General features: G+C 40.4%; 1 protein-coding gene and 1 long non-coding RNA gene across 3 annotated transcripts; one reads left to right on the forward strand and one right to left on the reverse strand.

Moving 5' to 3' along the window:
- Positions 1 to 221: 221 nt before the first annotated feature.
- LOC125485106 lies at positions 222 to 1,790 on the forward strand. Its single transcript, XR_007263875.1, has 2 exons — positions 222 to 1,285; positions 1,405 to 1,790. It is a non-coding gene; the product is annotated as an uncharacterized LOC125485106 (long non-coding RNA).
- A 3,610-nt stretch (positions 1,791 to 5,400) lies between these two features.
- Positions 5,401 to 20,161, reverse strand: si:dkey-19e4.5 (UBA_like_SF and PTH2 domain-containing protein). Of its 2 annotated transcripts, XR_007263874.1 has the most exons (7): positions 20,038 to 20,161; positions 13,481 to 13,546; positions 12,377 to 12,469; positions 9,978 to 10,078; positions 8,401 to 8,515; positions 6,096 to 6,275; positions 5,401 to 6,008 (listed from the first exon to the last, which is right to left on the reverse strand). XR_007263874.1 is itself a non-coding variant. In XM_020513564.2 (6 exons), exons 1-6 carry the CDS (start codon positions 20,116 to 20,118, stop codon positions 6,189 to 6,191), a joined length of 543 nt encoding a protein of 180 aa, XP_020369153.2. In that variant the 5' UTR covers positions 20,119 to 20,161; the 3' UTR covers positions 5,401 to 6,188. The 2 variants fall into 2 exon arrangements, 1 of the variants encoding a protein (XP_020369153.2); XM_020513564.2 differs by having other exon boundaries at positions 5,401 to 6,275.
- Between the last annotated feature and the right edge of the window lie 2,456 nt (positions 20,162 to 22,617).

Raw genomic sequence — 22,617 nt, forward strand, 5'->3', positions numbered from 1 at the left:
ATGAGGTTCATCAGACAGGCCTAAAACAGAGCCTCGGACTTTCCTGAGCACACCGACCGAATCTTTCAGACTGACGTTGCAGGGGGTGGGGAAAGGAAGAGGGGGTGTGCTGGGGAGAAAGGGGGAGGGGAAGGGGGAGTTTGAAGATTGTTGATATCGCTCACAGTTTACCAAATAGGGGCTTTAAAGTAGAGGGAGGGGGAGGAAAAACTCGATCCGATGGGAGAATAGGGAGGAATAAGATCTGTTGTTATTTTGGGACTTTTTCCCTCCCCCCTCCCTCAGGTAAACACTCTTTATAAAAGGTGACAATTGACTCTGTTTGCAGCTGGGCCGGCTCCTGCACAGCACCACTGATCCCAGTCTGAGCGCCTCCACCACTGCCCCTCCCCCACCCACCAACCAACCAACAAACACCCATCCCCCAACTCGCCGGGAAATGGCGGGCCACCCTGACAAAAGATACGGGGTCCACCGTATCTGCTCGCAGGGCCCAGTCACGGGAGGCGGGCTTAGCGATCCCTCGTTCCTCTTCTTCAGCAAAGGAGGGGGTAGGGGGGGAAGGGAGAGGAAAGGAGGAAACCCGGCTGCACGGAGGGACCCGCCTCCCACCCCGTCCACCATTGGATAATTTGAAAGAGATTCCCGGCGACGTCGAAAGGTTCCCCACGCCTCCTCCGCTTCTTATTGGTCATCCCAGGGGTCCGTCAACTGGGAGGTGCCTGTCAATCATGCCACGCCTGCCTTTTCTGGAAGGGAGGGGTGAGGTGGTGTAAGTTGCTTCAGCAGTGGACGAGTGTGGAAGCTGAGCAGGAGTGAGAGAGAGAGAGACGGCAAGGGAAGGACATGGTTAACGACACGTCTGTCTGGTGGATTTTTCTATACGAAACTAACGAAACAATTCCTTCTGTCAGCCATTTACGGATTTCTGACTGCCGTCCGTTTTACTTGTGGATTATAAAACATTCTCAAAGCGATTTTCTTTCCTTTTATAAATAAAATTAAAATCCTGATCGATGTCGCTTTGATGTGGTAGCGCGGACTGCAGATATCATGGCGCCTGTTGGCTTTCAGTAGTTCTTGTTGCATGGTACTGAAATTAAATTTTTATTAAAAGAAAACTAAGTGTTTGCACTTTTAAAACATGCATATTATCTCGGATAATTAGCGTCGAGAAATCGATTTATAAGCGCGGCGATATTTTTCTATTCCCCTGGACAAAATGGCGCCGGCCGAGGCCCCACCTCAGGTGGAACCTTCGAGAAGGAGCCCGACCCGCTTCTTGGTATTTTGTTTTAAGTTTGTGTAACTTTTTTATCCGTGGTGAATTCTTCTTCAGTAGTTAATCTAACTCTCTGTTTTAAAACGTGCATGGACTGTTCGGTAGCTTTTGTGTTTTATCAGGGTGTGGAGGGATGGAGTTACAAAACGGGGAGAGAAGGTTCCAGAATCGTCATGACCGCTTGGGATGGCGTTCCGTTCATTTACCGAGTGATCTAATCGCTGACCAACACCCAACCCAGGATGCTGGGAACCTCTCTCTCTAAAGGACCTTGAGACAAGCCAGTCTTGATAATTTTTTTTCCCTCCTTTTCCCCCATTGGGCGAAATTCTATGGACATTTTTTTCGCTTCTCTCGTAATATTGGACTGATAGCATCATAGGAGAGATAGGCTCTGTACAGTATACGAAGAAATTAAGAAAAATATTCCATTTCAAAAAAAAAGTGGTTTAATGCTGTTACCTTTTTTTTAATTGTCCTGCAGAAAGAATAAATGTCTTTGTCACCACCTGGTTGTCGGTTGAGTTACCTAGTCCTGTCTTTGGCGAAAATAAGACATTTTACGTGATTAAGGAACACTTCTTCTGACCCTCTTTCTCTTCCACCCACTCTTGTTTTCACTAAGTTAGCATGCACGTAATGCTAACAGAATTTGCCTGAACGTTTTAAATTTCAACATTTGGAAAAGTGGCTCCTTCGAGAAATAGATAGTTATGAACCTGGCATTCTGGGCTCAGCAATCATGGCTACCGCATTTATCAAAATACTCAATCTGAAATGAAAGCTGGGAATGCTCAGCTGGTCTGCAACATGTAGTGGAGAAACTGGGTAACTGTTCATGTTTGTGGCCTTTTATCATTAAGTACTTGTAGTAGGAATAATTCTTCAACATTTAAGGCCTAGTAACCATTGACTGGCTCAGTTGTCTGGCCACATCGTTGTTAAGGAACACTTAGTAATATGTGAGCATTTGATTTAATTATTTCTCTCCTGCTGCTTCCTAACCTGTTAAGTCTCTATAACACCTTTTTTTTTTCTCCTTTTTGTCTCTAACTTGAGCCCTCCTGTAAGATAATTATGGTCATGCTACTATTAAGTAAATTACACCTTTGTAATATCCCACGTTACCATTTGTATTTCAAGCCTAGTCGCTGCAATTTGACTTTTGAGTTCTTAAAGGAAAGGAGAAAACTTGGTTGATATTAGTTTCAATGTTTTAAATGAGCTATAGATCCAGTCTGTCTAGCAGAAATGGACGCTCACTGAAGGAGGGTGTGTACAGAGACCCCTTTTATTGAGCAGCGAACAAACATTCTCCAGCAGTATATTTTCTGGACATTAGCAGATTGTGACTTTTTTGAACAAGAACAAAATCAAAAATGCTGGAGAGGCTCAGCAGGTCTGGCAGCATCTGTGAAGGGAAAAAAACAGAGCTAATGTTTTGGGTCCGGTGACCTTTCCTCAGAACTGTTCTGAGGAAGGGTCACCAGATCCAAAACACTAACTTTTTTTTCCTTCACAGATGCTGCCAGACCTGCTGAGCCTTTGCAGCATTTTTGATTTTGTTCCTGATTTACAACATCTGCAGTTCTTTTGGTTTTTATTTGTGATTTTTAAACCGATATTTCCATTGCATATGTTGTAATTCTCATTCCATTCATGAGCTAGCATGAGTACTGAGAAATGCAATATTACTGTTGCATGCTAAGAATATTTCCAGAGTGCTGCAGAAATTGGCATAAAAAACTGACTAAAGATACTCTATTGTCATGAACATCTTGTAATTCATCTGACCTAGTATAAGTAACCTTATGAAATTCTTTTTGCACAATAAAATTTTACTGATATGTAATGCTTATTAAAGCTGAACCTTCCACAATAGTAATACAAAAGGGAAAATCAAATTACGTTCATGCCCCTCCCTGCTGTTGCAACATGTTTTGCAATTTCCTGGATGTATCATTTTCAAATACTATTGTGCTAAGCAATTCTGCAGCAACTGAATTAAGATAGACATGCTGAGAGAGTTCATTTTCTGTTTGTTAGTTTTATCCTCTTCAAATGAGTTCAGTTTCTTGCTGGAATTTCTGAAACAATGCTATCTACCTGGAAGTTCTCTAAGCACTTATTAATTCTTGAATTTGCCTTAAATTGATTTTACACAATTAAGAGCTGGAAGGTAGAAATATAATCTTCTCCATTTAACTGTATGGATCTAGTTGAGAACTTCATCTTTACAGATTATAATATGTAAAACTAATAGTTAAATGCTCATTTCCCTTTATTGTATATAATGCAAGAAAAAAAATGGGAAGGTAGAAAAGCTAAATAAAAATCAAAAGAACTGCAGATGCTATAAATCAGGAACAAAAACAGAAGTTGCTGGAAAAGCTCAGCAGGTCTGGCAGCATATGTGGAGAGAAAATCAGAGTTAACGTTTTGGGTTCTCAGTTCTGAGAAAGGGTCACTGGACCTGAAACGTTAACTCTGATTTTCCTTCACAGATGCTACCAGACTTGCTGAGCTTTTCTAGCAATGCTGGTTGTTGCCTGGACCGCTATGCTTGTAGATCGTTCAGATTTTACCATCATGCCCAAAACAAGTTTGTTTTTTTTTAATACAGATTCTCTTAACATGATTGCAATTATGAGAATATAGACTGCAAAGTTTGTGCTATGGCTGAAGTGCACAGTGCTAACAGTTTTGCCAACTTCATGTTGAGTATTATTGTACAATGGCTGGGAATCTGAACTCTACAACAGTGCCATAGCAACTAAGCTTTACAGTTGCCGGTGAGTCACAGAAGACTGCCCAATCGTGAATAGCAGGCAAATCCTACCCGAATACTTTTTCCGTTACAAACACTTTTTGGAGAAGTAGTCATTACCTTTACCAACAGATCACCTGGTATAAAAGGCACAGTATATTACAGTAGAGGGCTGGTTGAACACAGCAGGCCAAGCAGCATCAGAGGAGCAGGAAGGCTGACGTTTCGGGCCTAGACCCTTCTTCAGAAATTTCTGAAGGGTCCAGGCCTGAAACGTCAGCCTTCCTGCTGTGTTCATCCAGCTCTACACCTTGTTATCTCAGATTCTCCAGCATCTGCAGTTCCTACTATCTCAGTGTATTACAGTAATTCTGCATTTAAATAATCCCAGATGCAAGATCAGTTGTGTTGCCAGATTGAAATTCCTACCAATACACGTCTCCTATCAGTGCTCAAACAAACTGCAACCAAAAAACCATCCGATAATAAAGAATTAGCTTTCTATTGCTCTAATAAAATTCTTGATAACAAGCACTGGTTTAAATAATTCAGTTTAAGTTAAGGATATGTGAGAGTAACCTCTTGTGAATTACATTTTCTTCCCAGCAAGATGACTGCAAAATGTGTTAACCAAGTGTATGACTGATCATCCATTAACTGACACCACTAGCAATGTAGCTTGGGTTAACTGTTAACAATTTTCTTTTATGTTCTTGGAAGAAGCTATTTAATTAAGCATTTTACTCAAAGGTGGGATTAAAGTTTACTTAGTGGTATTGTTGGTATATGACAAACTATAATGCAGGTTTTGAAACAATGAGCTAAAAAGTTGATTAAGTTTTCAGGGAAATAACTGCATTATCCAGGTTAAATCACATTACAACTGTCGAATGAATACGTTCCTGGAAACTATGCATGTTAATGGTATCATTTCTTTCTTGTCACTTGTACATATCAGTGGTAATTAAATAAGTACTAGTCAACCATACAGTCAAGTATATAAAATAATTGAAAAGGAGTCAGTTACAATGGAGATTGCAAATAGTTTCAAAGTATTTAAATCACTAATACTTGTAGAAATACCAGAATTTTGGTAATAACCTAAAAGTACAGTTGGGAAGTTCACTGAAACAGGCACAGAATCCAAGTTCTGCCACAATGTATAATAATATTTATACCTGCAACAGGTTATAATACTACATAACTGAGCACACAACTGTCTGCTCACGTGACGCCAGCTTCAAGCAGAGTATAATGAGTCCAATGTATGGGGCATGGAGCTAGGATGATAATAAAAGCAATCAATCAATCAGCTGGAAGTATCTTTCCCCATCAAAGTTAATGAAGCAACACCGTTTAGAAATTTAATATGTAACTTCTAGTTCTTCAAAAAGTAGAAATCAAATACAAAGTCGTATTTATCAACTTGTAAATACCAACTGCTGGATTCTAATATAGTATCTGATACACATGCTCAGTTCTGCACCAATCTCACTGAAGACCGGTCTGAACAGAATGTGAAATTTCTAAGACATACCTGTCCTGAATGGTATAACTACCAGACAATTTGTAGAACAATTGAAGCAGAGTGTACAGTACACATTAACAGAATTTATACAGAGTGCTCACATTTTGAGAGAAATAGTTCATTTGGGTCATCGTTCATGCTACTCGCCTCTTCAAGGATCCTTAGTATGTTAACCTAAGTCATCCAGGTCAAGCATGAATGGATCCGGGATACTGATCCCAATGTCTCCAAAATTAGTGGAAAACTAAGTCATTAATTTACTGCTTTTGATTTGACAAAGCCAATTCATTCACTGGTCAGTTGCTTCTTCCTCACTTATAAATATGATGACTTGAGGCATTCCATCCAGAAGTCGAATACTGATGCCACACATGAGATCATCTTTGAACTAAAGGTTATGTTGTTTGGAAGGCAGCATTTTAACCTTTAAACTTTGAAGCAAACACAGCAGTTAATAAAATTAATTTTAAATCAGCAATACAATTATGTGATGTCATGAATTTGGTATATCCATTTACCAAGCAGGTTTCCAGTGCATATCATAGTTGTTTTCATTTATTACTGCCTCAAACAGTCAACTCTTCTGTAAAAGCCAATATTAGTTGTTTGTGTCACAAGAGCTGAAGACTTCCAGTAACCTGATTGACCAGCTTCTCCTCACCCATGATTGCCAAGACTGTGCGTGATCCAGCAGCAATCTGATTAAGAAAATAAGGTGGTTATCCATCACGGGCATAGACATATACCAAGATGTTGAAAACACATCTCTATCGACAACTTTCCCCCTGTGTCAAATAAACTAGGAGTCCAGTATCCTTAATCACACTCTGGTATATTGTCAACGTGGTCATTATTCAGCTGCGCCAAGAAAATAAATATCAGCACGTTTTTCTACCTGTGGTGTAAAAGGGTATCACCTGAGCCTAACTCTGGACTTCCCCTGCCATCTAAAAGTTGCCACTCAGGTCCCTTTTAAATATTTTCCCTCATCTTAAACCTATGCCCTCTAGGACTCCCCACCTTGGCTAATCACCCTATCATGCCCCTCGTGATTTCACAAACCTCTATAAGGTCACCACTCAGCCTCCGATGCTCCATGGAAAAATCCCCAGCCAATTCAGCCTCTCCCTATAGCTCAAACCCTCCAATCCTGGCAACGTTCCTGTAAATCTTTTCCGAACGTCTCAAGTTTAACAATATCTTTCCTATCCATTCTCCCAGTTTCTCTGGTCTCCAATGCATCTGTTTCAATGTTGCCACCATCCACAGGAATGCCTGCTATATGTCATTTTCTTTAAACGAGGATACTCCCCACCCACCATGGTTGATAGGGATCCCAGCTGTGTCCAACCCATTTCTTGCACTTCTGCCCTCATCCCGTCCCCTCCTTTCCAATACAATAAAGTTTTCCTTGTCTTAATTTTTCACCCCACCAGCCTCTGCATTCAAAGTATCCTCTACCATTTCTGAATACAGCTTTCCTTTCAGTCCCCTCTCATCAGCATTCTGCAGGGCCCTTTCCCTCTGTGATACTCTGGTCCACTCCTCAGTCCCCACAGCACTTTCCCATGCAATCGCAGAACATGTAACACTTGCTCTTTTGTCCCTCTGCCCTCCTCACTGTCCAAGATCGCAAACACACCTTCCAGCTAAAGCAATAGTGTACTTGTACTTCATTCAATCTAGTCTACAGTATGTTCTGCTCATAATGCAGTGTGTGCTAAATTAGCAAGACCAAATGCAGACTGGGTCAGCGTTTTGTGTTACACTCTTGCTTGCGTCCAAAAGAATGACCCAGACTTCCCAGTTGTTTGCCACTTCGATACACCATCTTGCTCTCATGCTAACATTTATGTCTCGGGTCTCCTGCAGTGTTTGGCAAAGTTCAACTCAAGCATTTCATTTTTTAGTGCGGCACTTTATAGCCTACAAGATTCAACACTGGATTCAACAATTTCAAAGCCATTTGATTTCCCCCTTCACTTCCACCCAGCGTCTTGTTTTGCAAGTGTTTGCTCTCAGCAAAGCTCATTTATATTTAACTATTCACACCTACATTAGCATTTATTTAACATCTTTATCTTCCCTCTACGACCACTGGCACCCCCTTTGTCTTTTACTCTCAGTACCCTAACCATCTGTTCAACTTATCCTTTCAACCCGTTTGACAACAGCGCAAAAACTATAATTGTCCAGTCCCCTTCAGTTCTGAAGAAGAGCCACATTTAATGTCAAAATGTTATTTTTCTTTCTCACTCCACAGATGCTGCCAGATCTGCTGACTTTCTCCAGCATTTTCAATTATTATTTGTAACTACCATCCTAGTTGAGATCAATTACCTCAGTAAGAGACTAGTTACCAAATTTGGAATTCATTATATTTTCAGTCTATTTATCAGCATATTCAACCTATTTCTCAAATGTTTATCATGCATAAAAGCAGTATATGGTGCAATACTGAGTTATACTGAAGTAATTGATATCAGTTCAGGCAGCCCTACAGATAGTCTCCAATATCTCTGAACTTTAAAAGGCAGTCACCTACACCTAACTGTGGTTCAGTGAAGACCTTTGTTCGCTGGGGTCTGATACACCTCGTGTTAAGTTGGCAGCCAGCAATTCATTTTCCAAGCCCGTATATGTAGAATGATCACTTGGGTGATATGGAAATATATTAACATGGAAACAGCCACATTATAAAATAGAACTGACAGAATAATATGTCACAAAACTTGTGTATGCAATCCAAAATTTCATTACTTGTGACTCCAAGTTGTGAGAAAGTTAAGTTTATAGTCCTCTGAAAGAAACAATATTGTTTACCTGGGTTTTTCCAGCATCCTGTACAAGAAAGTTTGGCAGCTTCAGTTGACAAGCCTGTTCTTGAAGCTCTAAGATGTGTTCAGTGCTCTGCCCTCTCAATACTATCTTCTTACCTCTGAAAAAAATGGATAATTAGCAAATATATACAAGAAGCTAAAAGAAAAATTCACTTGGAAGAGGAGAAACAATTACTATTGTCCAGATGCAACAACTGTCACTTAAACAGTTTTGCTTCTCTTTCTTCAGTTGGAGAAAACACGACAAAAGGAACAGTACAACACCTCATCTGCTGTCATGTCACCTTGTTGATTTTATACACCAAGCTTGCAGAAAAACAGAATTCATATTCTGGTTTATATAGTCATCCATAGAAAGAATAAGCAACACATGAGAGTAAAGAACCACCCAAGGAGAGAATAATCAAGACCCCAAAATGTTGCACTCTGTTCACCTTAAATGAGTCCATCAGATGTGTACAGGGTCAATCTTTCTTGAGCTTCCTTTAGATCCAAAGACTTTCTCAAAATGTGAAGATTCTGTATTATTCTATCAGCCAAATACAGCGTTTAGTTCAATAACAATGGGACTAAAATTCCTCTTTCAAATATAAAACAAAATTATATCAACTTCTCTATGACTTAAAAAGCCACTAGTGAAAGTTCAGAGAACGTAGCTTGCATGTATAACTTTTGGATGCAATTTATTAGGTCTCTAATTATGGATGAAAGGAGTTATCTTGGTTTTCAATGATCTCATGTCTTTTTCAGCATCATTCACATTGCTAGAATGCTTTAGTAGATTGGTTCATGTGGTAGATGCTGTGATAGTAACATTTGCAGTGTTAGTGAATTAGATTTCCTTCCTTGCAAGCAAAGAAAATTGCATCCCTTAATCCCACATCAATAACATCCTGTTACTTTGTGACAGTTAACAGGTTGCTGAAATATTGCTCTGCTCGAAATAACGTTCTCTCCAGACTGGCAAACAACACAGCTGTAATACTACAGAGCATACTGCAAGGTTGTTAGTTAATTATTCCTGGAAATTAATTATAAGATGCTTCAAATTCAGTCAACATCTCATAAAAGGGTACAAAAACAAGTGTCTGCTATAAATGTGTTTAACAATATTTTGTACATGGAGATCTGACTGAGTCAGTCGGGTTCTCATCAACAATTGAGGCTGAGCTTGTCATTTGCTCCGCCTTTTGCTAGTGACGGACCGCAAAACATGGTTCCCATTATTTCAAAGCGCCCTCTAGTGACAAATGAGGAAGTATGTTAATACTGGTGGGGTTCTCCATTTGGATTTAATGTAAACTAGACAATATCAATTAGTAATATTTCTTTGTGCACATATTAATTTTAAATAGATTATATTAATTTTACAAAAACAAGATTTTATTCTTTGTTAGCTGATTCACACTTTCCAAAAACCTGGTACCATAGCTCTATTAAAGCATCTAAAAACAAACCTTTCTTTTCTCCTTCCTATATTAGGCACAATGAGTATGTTTCACACAATCATTCAAATAATGTCTATTAGACAAGCCCATATTTGTCGCCATTATTACTCACCCATCATTGTCCCATGTTGTCAACATCTGTCGCAAGTTGTGGGACTCCTCCAACATCACCTGATACAGACCAACAGCAGCATGGGCCACCTGCGCTGCAACCTGCAGAATTGTACACACCTTGAGCGAACTGCTTCAATGAGACTCACTGGCCTAGACTAAAAACAAACTTAGAATGCTGACCAATTAAGTTGCTTTCAAGTAGTTATGTTTTTAATGACTTGTCCCCTCCCTTTGCCCCCAATAATTTCTAAAGTTCTCATTTGTCACACCAATTGTTCCTTTAAAATCATTCATTTTAAATCATTCTTCAGGACGTGCATATCACTTCCAACCCAGCATTTACTGCCGATTCCTTAACTACAGGTTTGCGAGTACTGTTGAATCGCCACAAGCCATGTGGTAAAAGTACTTACATAATGACATTCAGTCAGGAGTTTCAGGCTTTGTGACCCAGCAACAATGAAGGAACAGCAAAGATATTGAAGTTATTTATGCATGAGCCTACACAGTGTTAACAGTCCACTGTTAAAACCTGCAGCCAAGTTCGATCCCATCTTCACCTGATGTCAACTATAACAAAGTGACAACACAGGTCCCTGGACAGCAATCAATCAGGAAAAGGAATTCTTACCAATTGCTAAGGTCCACTATATCCCAGCAGACATCTTTATGGAACGATCATCACTACAAGAATATCATGGACGAGTTGGACCAAAGGGACTGTTTCCATGCTGTATGACTCTATGACTCCAGGTATTGTAGTTATTAAGGGATGGGCAGTGAGTGCAACCTTGCCAATTTCCATAGAATAAATAAAAATAAATCTAACTGCTAGCTAACCTCGTAACAGAAATGTTTTTGATCCAAATCACTTATCAGCAACATCAACAGCCTAAGTCAGAGGAATTTTAACAGTATAAAATATGAATAAATATTGCCTTAAATTGTTACTGCGTAAAACATACTTCAGCAATGCAATCATAAAATGCATTTTGGTCAAGGAAATCACCAGACATAATGGTCCGAATAGGATATTTCACAAGGCTTAGGATTAATCTTTTAGCACAAAGCCAACAGTGTCACTCTATACATGGGAGTTACTCCATTCATCAGTCACTATTACTGCATCCAAACAATTATGGTATGAAGAGAGGTGCATCGCACCTTATTTCAGTCCAGAATTTAAAATTTAAATTTCATCCAATGATTTTCAAATCTTCAGCAGTGCAATAACTGAACAATTCACAGTTTTAACAATGATTTTCCATCCCACTTTGGCAATTTATCAAAAATATGCAAGCCACATATTTCCCACAATTTCAAACTGGGAAAAAAAAATCAACGTTTTTCTCTGGAAGAGCATAAAATGATTTAAAAACTGAGACTTCTAAAGCTAACTTTTACGATTTAAATCACAATTATATGCATCCTTTAGGAGTTTAGAATTTAATGTATATAAACTAGAGCAACATTTTATTAAATGGGTAGTTCACATACATCATGTCAAAATAGTGCCAGATATGTGGCACACACATCTGCAGCACTGCTGTACATTCCAGTTATATCCTCTAGTTAAAATGGAACAAAAACAGTATGATGACATAAAAGTCTAGAAAGATGAAGCAGAATATTTTGAAGCTGGGGGCCCCACAGAGGAAGTTGGTCATATACATTCCTGCATGTCTACAATTTAAGACTAAGGGTCTAAACAAACCCATTAACGTATCATGTCTTTTCAGCGATCTGTATTTCAGCATTGGGTTTCTTTTCTTTGCATCATTGATAGTGTCCAGTGGGTGAAGAAAATGAAATGGGAGAGAACAGAGAGAAAAACAATTCATTTAAGGTTGATCTTAAGCCTTACTAAAGAGTTGCTTCATCTTTCAATAGAAAAAAGAAACATCTACTCGCATACTCACATGGAGGTCTGGGATTAATCACAGAGTATCATGTTTACAAGCCCTCATACTCTAATGAAAAGGTGTTAAGTTAGACTTGTATTTTGATTCTAATAAATAAAATTAATTTTTAAAAATCTACTATTTCAAACAGAGTGAAATTCTGCTAACCTCAAATGGCTATTGTTTTAGCTCCAAGTGAGTAAGGAGACTACAGATAAAGAATTTAATTTAGTTTGCAGCCAGAGCCCTATTCACGAGACAATGTGTGTGGCAAGTACAATGGATTAAGCACCACATCTGTCATATTGACTCTCAGAATCTAATGAGCAGAATCTAATGCTCATTCCCAATATGCTCTCTCAAGGACATTTTAAACTTACAATGAAAAGTTTAATATTTACATCTTTAAGTTTTTCAATTACAAAACATTAATAAGGGGTTTATTTTAATGTGGTTCATGCTTTTCTTTTGGATGAAATCATAAAGAGTTTTATACCTTTCCAACTCCCATGGTCAATTCCATGTTCACAACAAACACCATCTTATATACATCATTCACAGATCCACCAACCTCAAATCCAGAAAACATCTGAAAAAAATAGAATTGCTATTAACATGGCATTCATTTAACAAATGCAGTAATGTAAATATCACAACTGTAGATTATTGACAATTTTAACCAGAAAGAATATTTGGTTTAAATTATAACTATGTTTCTAATATAAAGTTGAATTGAAAGGTTTAAGGGTTAATTGGCAATCGTACAGCAACTCTCAGAGTGGTCTTGAGGTGCAGTGGTTGTATCAGAAGGCCTAGGTTCAAGTCCCACCTAACTGAAAAATAAATCCTCTTAATGGTTTATAACCTGGCTTATCACACTAAAGTGTTAAATCAGTCTGTTTGTCTGAAGGCTGAAAATAATGCGGGGACAGGGAGTAGAGAGTAAGTTAGGAAACACAAGATTCATTTTTGGGAGAGACCAACATCACTGAACCTCATAAGTCAGATCCAATTTTGAAAGAGCAAGTCAGACATTCTTCTGCTATAATAGGCTCTATTGTATTTTGCAATTGGGGTGTGACAGGAAGCAGGAATGAAATGGAGATCAAAAAAAAGCCTGCAAACTGAAAATCAGAATTTCATACTCCAACAATCTATGAGAAGTCACTAGAAAGGCAAGTGGGGAGGAAGTGAAATTTTTTAAGAAGTCAAAAATCATAGAAAACCCTAGAATTAAGTCCCAGAAAACTATAGCAACCATGAAACAAAGTCCAAGTCACCCGTTACCATAGGAAGGGCACAGGTAAATAGGTTTCAGTCTGTGCTGGAATGTAATAAATGCAGCTACAGAACAAGCTCAAGATCCCACATTTACACAAGCAAAATGGATGTTCTCAAATCCTCCTGCTGCTTAGAATGCTTTGCTAATATCAAATGAGAACATTTAACATAGAATGCTGACAAAATAATGTTAAAACATGCAGGATTTGAAAAGGCATACATTTTTAAAAATATCACATTTATAGCTTTAATTTCTTGCTGTACAGACTGATCTCTGGTGACTGCATTTTGTGAAAAACATCTTCAATATGGTCCTTACTTCAAGTTCACTGAAGTAAAACAGAGCAGCAGAATCACTGGACTGATTCCCAGTTTTAATCAGAGCCTGTGAACAAGAAAAGGAAAGACAAATTAGCTACTATGGAGTGAAAGAAATTTCAGCATGGCAGTTACAATGAGCACACAAACAGTCACATGATGGGGTGAAGATTGTATGAAGAATCCCTTAGATCAATAGCAAATGTAAAATGCGGTAGAAATACTAGAAACTCTGTCCATGAGAAAATGCCTCCAAAACTGTCAAAGCAATTTAGCAAGACACAAAACAAAGGCATACTACTTTGTCCCAGGAGGGAAAAAATATTTTTATTGAAATAAAGAACTGTCATTTATATGCACATTATTGCATTCTCAGGGAAATCCAAAGTGCTTCACAGCCAATGAAGTATATTTTTATAAGGTGAAATTAATAATAGTAATAGGACAGTGCAATTACACAGTTCTACTATGAAACAAATGACCAAATACTCTGCTGAAGCTGGACAAGGAAGGAAGTTTGGCCAGAAGTGGGAGAAATTTCCAAGTAACCCTTTGAATAAAGCCGTGGAATTTTTACATCCACTTAGCCTGACAGGCAAAGTCTTCAGCTCATGTTTCACATGTTCCTGCATTGGAATGCCAGTCTAGATGCTGCACTTATTCAAGGTATGCACTTCAAGACAAAAAAGTCTAACTCAAAAGACAAAATTGCAAAATGGAACCAAGCTGAAACTTACAAATTCTCTTCTACACAAGACTCGAGAAAACAAATCTCATCACTTTCAACTAATGTATCAGAAAAATGATGACCTAATATCATTATTCTGCACCTCCGGCCAACACAACAATGGTTTCCTCAACATCCTTCTGCTGCATCTTTCTACAGCCACCATATCCTAAGAAATGAAACATCAAGAAATGAAGTCACATGGTATTGGGGTGAGCTGGCAAGATGGTTACAGAACTGGCTTAGTCATAGGAGACAGAGGGTAGCGGTGGAAGGATGCTTTTCGGAATGGAGGACTGGGAATAGTGGTGTTCCACAAGGATCAGTGCTGGGACCTCTGCTGTTTGTGATCTACGTAAATGATTTGAAGGAAAACGTAGCTGGTCTAATTAGTAAGTTTGCAGACGATACAAAGATTGGTGGAGTTGCGGGATAGTGAGGGGGATTGTCAGAGGATACAGCAGGCTATGGATCAATTGGAGGCATGGGCAGAAAAATGATAGATGAAGTTCCCGGACAAATGTGAGGTGATGCATTTTGGAAGGTCAAGTACAGGTGGAAGTTATACGGCGAATGGCAGAACCCTCAGGAGCTATGCAGAAGGATCTGGGTGTGCAGGTCCACAGATCACTGAAGGTGGCAGTGCAGGTAGATAAGGTAGTAAAAAAGGCTTATGGCATGCTTGCCTTCATTGGAAGGGGCATTAAGTATAAGGATAGGCAAGTTATGTGCAGCTTTACAGAACTTTAGTTAAGCCACACTTGGAATATTGCGTACAGTTCTGGTCACCACACTACCAGAAGAGTGTGGATGCTTTGGAGAGGGTACAGAAAATATTTACCAGGATGTTGCCTGGCATGGGGGATTTTAGCGGTGAAGAAAGGTTGGATAGACTGGAATGCAGGAGGTTGAGGAGCAACCTACTAAAAGTTTACAAGATTTTGAGGGCATGATTAGAGTAGAAAGTATGAGGCCTTTTCCCCAGGATGGAGGGGTCAATTACTAGGGACACAGGTTCAAGGTGCAAGGGAGGAATTTAAAAGACATGTGCGAGGTAAGTTTTTTCACACAAAGGGTGGCGAGTACCTGGAATGTGTTGCCGGAGGAGGTGGTGGAAGCAGACACAATAGCATGAATAAGAAAGGAATAGAGGGATACGGATCCTGTAAGTGAAGACAGTTTTAGTATGGAAGGGCAAAATGTGTTGGCGCAGCTTTGGAGGGCCGAAGGGCCTCTTCCTGTGCTGTACTGACCTTTGTGTTTTGTTCTTGTTCTCTCATAGATGCTGTTAGTACAACTTATTGATTGGTTAGCCCTAATAAGAGCAAAGATTAATATAAAATGAACATTTTCAGTCACCCCAGGTATAACGTCACTCTTCCTTCTTGTCAAACCACACAGGTGAGTACAGAATGAAAACTGATTTAACTGCAGGATACTACATCCAGATCACCAAATACAAAACTTTACTGATGACGTTAAAATGCAAATTCTTATTGATCATCTCATATAGAATGGGTAACCAAAATGTTAAACTGGCACGGTTACTTCAGCTACCAACAGCCATGCTGTGAAATGCTTTCACCACAAACTCCAAAAACAAATAGGTGAACCTTCAAAACAAGAACAACACAAAACACAGCCATAGTGCAATTTCAAAAATTCCAAATGAAAAAAGGCAAAGGGTATGATGGACATTTTACATAGGGACACTGAATGAGAAAGCAGGCGATAATGAACTTGTACACAAAATTAGTTAGGATACAATGGGAGGATAGAAATATTATGGACATCCCAGAATAGGGTGGACATTAGAACCCTGAAAGAAAGAGTACAAAGGTTTATGGTTAAGATGGAAGGCTTTAAAACAACAACTTATATTTCTATGACACTTGTGATATCTAATCTCCCTCTAACCTTCCTTGACATTGTCCCTGTTTCACTTACCCTTTTTCTATAGTATAACACTCACTTTTCACCTGCAGACAGTTTCAGACCTGAGTTTCTCCAGCACTTGCTATATATTTCTGTAGTGTTTTTAATGTAATAAAACATGCCCAGGCACCACACACCAGGTTCACAAAGCAACATTTGATAAAGAATCTAATCGTAGGCAACTTCAATATGCAGGTGGACTGAGAAAATCAGACTGGTAGCAGATCTTGAGAAAAGGAATTTGTGGAATGTCCACGAGATTTTATTTAGAATAGCGTGTGGTAGAGCCCACTTGGGAATAGGCAATGCTGGGATTTGGTGATGTGTAATTAGGCAGACTGGATTAGGCAGTTAACGTGAAGGAACTGCCAGGGGATAGTGAACATAAAATGATAGCATTCGCCCTGCAGGTTGAGAGGGCAAAACTGGAATTAAATGTAACAGTATTACAATTGAGTAAAGGTAACTACAAAGACATGAGGGAGGAGCTGACCAGAGTTGATTGCAAGGGGAGCCTAGCAGGGAAGATGGTGGAGGAGCAATGGTAGGAGTTTCTGGGGTAATTGGGGAGCCACAGCAGAAATTCATCCCTAGGAAGAAGAAACATATTAAGACGAGGATGAGGCAACCATGGCTGATAAGGAACAGCATAAAAGCAAAAGAAAAAGCATACAGTGTGGTGAAGATTACTGGGAAGCCAGAGAATTGGGAAGTCTTTAAAAGCCAACAGAGGATAACTTAAAAAAAAAGGGGATAAGATAAAATATGAGAGTAAGCTAGCTAGTAATGTAAAAGAGGATTGCAACAGTTTTTTTAAGATATCTAAAAGGTAAGAGAGAGGCAAGAGTGGGCATTGGACCGCTTGAAGATGAGGCTGGAGAAGAAGTATTGGGGAACAAAGAAATGGTGGAGAAACTGAAGAGGTACTTTGTATTAGTTTTGACATTGGAAGACACCAGCAGAATACCAAAACTTCAAGGAAGTCAGGGGGCAGTGGTAAGGAGAAGATGCTGGGGAAGCTGAAAGGTCTGGAGGTGGATAAATCACCCAGACCAGATAGACTACACCCCAGAGTTCTGAAGGAAACAGCTGAGCAGATTGTAGAAGCAGTGATGGTGATATTTCAGGAATCACTGGAGTCAGGGAAGGTCTCATAGGACCAGAAAATGGCTAATGTAACACCCCTGTTTAAGGGAGGGAGGAAGGCAGTAGATAGGAAACTACAGGCCAGTTAGCCTGACCTTGTCATTTATAAGATTTTAGATTCTATTATTAAGGATGAGATTGCAGAGTACTTAGAAGTGCATTGTAAAACAGGGCTGAGTCAGCATGGCTCCATCAAGGAGAGGTCATGCCTGACAAATGGGCTAGAATTCTTTGAGGAGGTAACAAGCAAGTTAGACAAAGAAGAGCCAGTGGACATGATCTATTTGGATTTCCAGAAGGCCTCTGACATGGTGCCACACAGGAGGATGCTAAATCAGACAACAGTGCCTTGTGTTAGGGATAGGTACTGGCATGAATAGAAGATTGGCTTACTAGCAGATAAGGAGAGTGTAGAATTAAAGGGGTCATTTCAGGATGGCAGCCAGTAACTAGTGGAGTTCCACAGGTGTCCATGTTGGGACAACAATAATTCATGATATACGAAAAGATATGGACGAAGGAACTGAGGGCTTTGTTACTAAATTTGCAGATGACACAAAGATAGGCAGCGGGTCAGGCAGTGTTGAGGAGGTGGGGAGGCGACAAAGTAGTGGCAGATGGAATTCAAGTGGGAAAGTGAAGTTATGCACTTTGGCAGGAAGAATGGAGACATAGTCTATTTTCTAATAGGGAAAGGTTTCAAAAATCTGAAGGACAAAGGGAGTTGGAGTGTCCTAGATCAGGATTCTCTTAAAGTTGACGTGCAGGTTCAGTTAGCAGGTAGGAAGGCAAATACAATATTAGCATTCATTTAAGAGGACTAGAGTACAAGGGCAGAGATATACTGCTGAGGCTGTATAAGGCTTTGGTCAGCCTGTATCTGGAGTATTGTGAGCAGTTTTGGGCTCTGTATTTAAGGAAGAATGTGTTGGCTTTTGGAGGAGGTTTAAAAAAATGACCCTGAGAATGAAGGGCTTGTCATAGGACCCTGGGTCTGTACGTGATAGAGTATAAAAGGATGAGGGGGCAATCTGATTGAAACTTACACAATACTGAGAGGTGTGGATAGAGTGGGCATGGGAAAGATGTTCCTATTAGTAGGAGACTGGGACCTGAGGGCACAGCCTCAGCGTGAAGAAACAACCCTCTAGAACTAAGTTGAGGGGAAGTTTTTTCAGCCAGAGCATTAATTTGTGGACCTCATTGCCAGACAGAGCTGTAGAGGCCAAGTCATTGAGTGTATTTAAGACAAAGATAGATAGGTTCTTGATTGGTAAAGGGATCAAGGGTTACAGGGAGCAGGCAGGATAATGGGGTTAAGAAACATATCAATCATCGTCGAACAGCATAGCAGACCTGGTGGGTCGAATGGCTTAATTCTGCTGCTTTATCTTATGGTCTTTTGGAGACTTTTGAGAAGATGAACAAGCGCTTGATGATCAAAATGTCATTAGAATGTCTAAGAAGGGTATGAAAAATGTTTTTTTTTTTAAAATAAATAGTGCAAGATAGTTTGCATTGTTTGGTAAATTAGGAATAAGGAGCATTGACTCAGGGATGTCACTATATTAACTGAAGCAGTCCATGTCCAAATGTAGCAAGACACAGAGAATTCCTTGAGAGGCGAGTCTATAGAATTCACTGCCACAGAAATTGGTTGAGGAGGAGCTGTATGTAGTTCTTAGGGCTAAAGGGATCAAAGGGTATGGGGAGAAAGCAGAACAGGGTACAAATCTGGCTGATCATTACTGAATAGTGGAGCAGGCTTGAAGGGCCTACTGCTGCTCCCATTTTCTACGCACTATGTAAATCTTAGACAACACCCAGGATTGGGCTGACAAGTCCAGGCAATAACTAACTCAACAAGACAGAATCTAACCATTGCCTCTTGATATTCGATGGCATTACCATCACTGACTTTCCCACTTTAAACATCCTGGGGACTTACCAACGACCAGAAATGGAACTAGACCAGGCAGAGAAATATTGTGGCTGCACAAGGTCAGAAGTTAGGTGTCTTGCAACAAATTACTCACCTCCTGACTTCCCAAAGCATGTCCAACATCTACAAAGCAGGGTTCAGAAATGTGATGGAATAGTCTCCCCATTCCTAGATGCTTGATACCATCCAGTACAAAGCAATCAGCTTGATAGGCACCACATCCACAAACATTCATTCCCTTCACCACCAGTGTGCCCCATCTATAAGAAATTCACCAACGCTCCTTAAACAACACCTTCCAAACCCATGACCATTACCATCTAGACAAGCAAGGGCAGCAGATGGATGGAAATATTACCACCTGCAAGGACCCCTCCAAGCCACTCACCATCCTGGCTTGGAAATATATTCCTTCAGTGTCGCTGGGTCAGAACCCTGGAACTGCTTCCCTAACAACAGATCTACCTACAGCAAATGTGTGCTGTGATTCAAGAAGTTGATCACCACCTTATCAAGGGCATCTAGGGATAGACAATAAATGCTTGTCCACCCAGTGATGTCTACTTCTCAGAACGCATTAAAAAAAGTTAAGGTGGAGGTAACATTTTGGCACAACACATTGCAAAAGCAATTTTGAAGCACTGTTTAAAAGAAAACTGAATGATTATTTTTAAAGAAAGATTGTAGCAGCATGACTAAAAGGGAAAAGACAAGTAAAAAGCCAAAGTGAAGAGCAAGCAGCAGCACATGCAGAATAAAAGAGAATAGCCTTTTCCTGTGCTATAATTCCATAAATTAATTCACCCACCTCCTTGGCTTTATCTTCAGAGATGCCTAGCTCCATCAGTTGCTGCAAAAACACTGGATTAACTTCTTCTGTTTCTGCCATCCTTTACTTCAGAGGAAGAAAAATAAACCACGTGAAATGCACTGCATACACAATACTGAATAATTTTCTTCTAAATTCAGGTTCCTGCTGGTCCCGTACTTTTACTACAGTACAGCACATGTTAAGTAGCAGTTTGTCTCTAAAGAAATGAAAACAGAGAGAGAGAGACTGAGGGACCAGTGTTGGAGACCAACAGATAAAACTTGCAGAAAGTAAATGGGCAGGGGAAAAGGTTCGACAAAGCAACAGTCAAGAAACGTGGAGAATCAAAGAGAAGTGAACTTGAGGGAATATAGTGCCAGAAATTAACAAATAAGAGAAGAAAGAAGAAAACAATTTTTTTTTAAATCAAGCGGAGACGTTGCAGACAGCCACTAAGTGACAGGCTGCTTCGAGTCTGGAGACAAGGAAGCATAGCTACAGCAGTTTGTGGAAAAAGTGGAAACAGCATTGGGAGCAATGTTTACAAAAACTAAACATATCTTCAGTACAAAGTAGGCTGACTGGTGAGATTTTTAAAAATTTTCATTGTTTTTTATTTATGTTAATTTAGATATTCTGACAAATAAAGGCATGACAAGGACCCTCAGTTCTGTAGAATGCACATTCTATGACCTGTGGGAATTCCAGGATGTTTTTAATATCCAGCAAAAGGAAATGTGCAGGAACTTCAGTCAGCTGAAATAGTCCAAGTGCCAACTGACAATAATGACGATATTGACGATATTATTGTATTTCAGAAGCTAAGCACTATATTGAGAGCATTTATCTGAATATTTCAGCTTAATCGTTTGCAATTAGAGAGGGAACACATAGCTGAGGAGAATAAGACACATAATACGGAGTTCCCTAGGTGCACCTCGTTCTTCAATCAGCATTCAGTTCTGAATACTAGTGAGAGTAATGGTGCGTCTGGGAAGTGAAGCCAGGGGTAAGTTAATGGCAACACAATGAGCTCAGTTACGTATCTCCCTGGTATTGTGGTCAAGGATGTTACTGAGCACTTCTCAGCAAGGAGAAGAAAATAGTCCCTTGCAGCGTTAGCAACATGGTAATGGTATCCTGCGGGCAGATTTTAGGAAGCTTGAAGACAAACTAGCAAGTATGACCTCAAAGCTATAATCTCCAGATAATTCTATGTGCCACATGCATACAAGTATTGAAATTACAGAGCAGAGGATTGAATATCTCACTGGAGGGATAGTGCAAGAGGGAGGACTTTTGATTCCTCAGACAGTGGGACTGGTTCTAATGGGGATGGGACCTAAACAGAGCCAAGGTCCTTCCCCTCCAGCTCCACCACACCCGGCACTTTTCCCTGCAACCGCAGGAAGTGCTACACCTGCCCCCATACCTCCTCCCTCACCCCCATCCCAGGCCCCAAGAAGACTTTCCACATCAAGCAGATGTTCACCTGCACATCTGCCAATGTGGTATACTGCATCCGCTGTACCTGGTGTGGCTTCCTCTACATCGGGGAAACCAAGCGGAGACTCGGGGACCGCTTTGCCCAACACCTACGCTCGGTTCGCAATAAACAACTGCACCTCCCAGTCGCGAACCATTTCAACTCCCCCTCCCATTCCTCAGACGACATGTCCATCCTGGGCCTCCTGCAGTGCCACAACGATGCCACCCGAAGGTTGCAGGAACAGCAACTCATATTCCGCTTGGGAACCCTGCAGCCCAATGGTATCAATGTGGATTTCACAAGTTTCAAAATCTCCCCTCCCCCCACCGCATCCCAAAACCAGTCCAACTCGTCCCTGCCTCCCTAACCTGTTTTTCCTCCCACCTATCCCCTCCTCCCACCTCAAGCCGCACCTCCATCTCCTACCGACCAACCTCATCCCGCCCCCTTGACCTGTCCGTCCTCCCTGGACTGACCTATCCCCTTCCTAACTCCCTACCTACACTCACCTTTCCTGGCCCCATCCCCGCCTCTTCGACCTGTTTGTTTCCTCTCCACCTATCCTCTCCTCTATCCCTCTTCTATCCGCCTCCCACTCTCTCCCTATTTATTTCAAAACCCCCTTCCCCTCCCCCTTTTCTGATGAAGGGTCTAGACCCGAAACGTCAGCCTCTCTGCTCCTATGATGCTGCTTGGCCGGCTGTGTTCATCCAGCCCTGCACCTTGTTGTCTCGGATTCTCCAGCATCTGCAGTTCCTACTATCTCTGATTCGATGCTCCCTCAACACTGATTGCTTTCTTGATACATAATTAAGGTGACCCATTTTAATGTGGTATCCCAGAGTATGAAGGTCAGCTGCATGGACCAATGTTGTTAAGCTTACTCAGTCTTCACTTGTCCACGAATACCATAATGTAAGTAGTATAAGTTGTAGTTGAAACTTTTGACCAATTTTCTGCTCCCCAGTTGAGTAGGGAAGGAGTGGAGGTGATGTGCTCTGTTGTCACAGTAGTGTTTTCCAAACTTTCTCCCATCATGACTCCATTTTGGTGCTTGAAAGTTGTTGAGATCCCCAGACCTTAGAGAG

Source organism: Rhincodon typus, chromosome 16, assembly GCF_021869965.1.
Source record: "Rhincodon typus isolate 14 chromosome 16, sRhiTyp1.1, whole genome shotgun sequence".
In the NCBI taxonomy this organism is placed as follows: Eukaryota; Metazoa; Chordata; class Chondrichthyes; order Orectolobiformes; family Rhincodontidae; genus Rhincodon; species Rhincodon typus.

Coding starts and splice junctions, on each gene's coding strand:
- si:dkey-19e4.5 (XM_020513564.2), bottom strand. CDS start 20,118: ATGGCAGAAACAGAAGAAGTTAATCCAGTGTTTTTGCAGCAACTGATG. Junction 8,516..9,977: donor ACAACATGGGACAATGATGG/GTGAGTAATAAT, acceptor CATTTTTTTCAG/AGGTAAGAAGATAGTATTGA. Junction 6,276..8,400: donor AGGATGCTGGAAAAACCCAG/GTAAACAATATT, acceptor TTTCTTAATCAG/ATTGCTGCTGGATCACGCAC.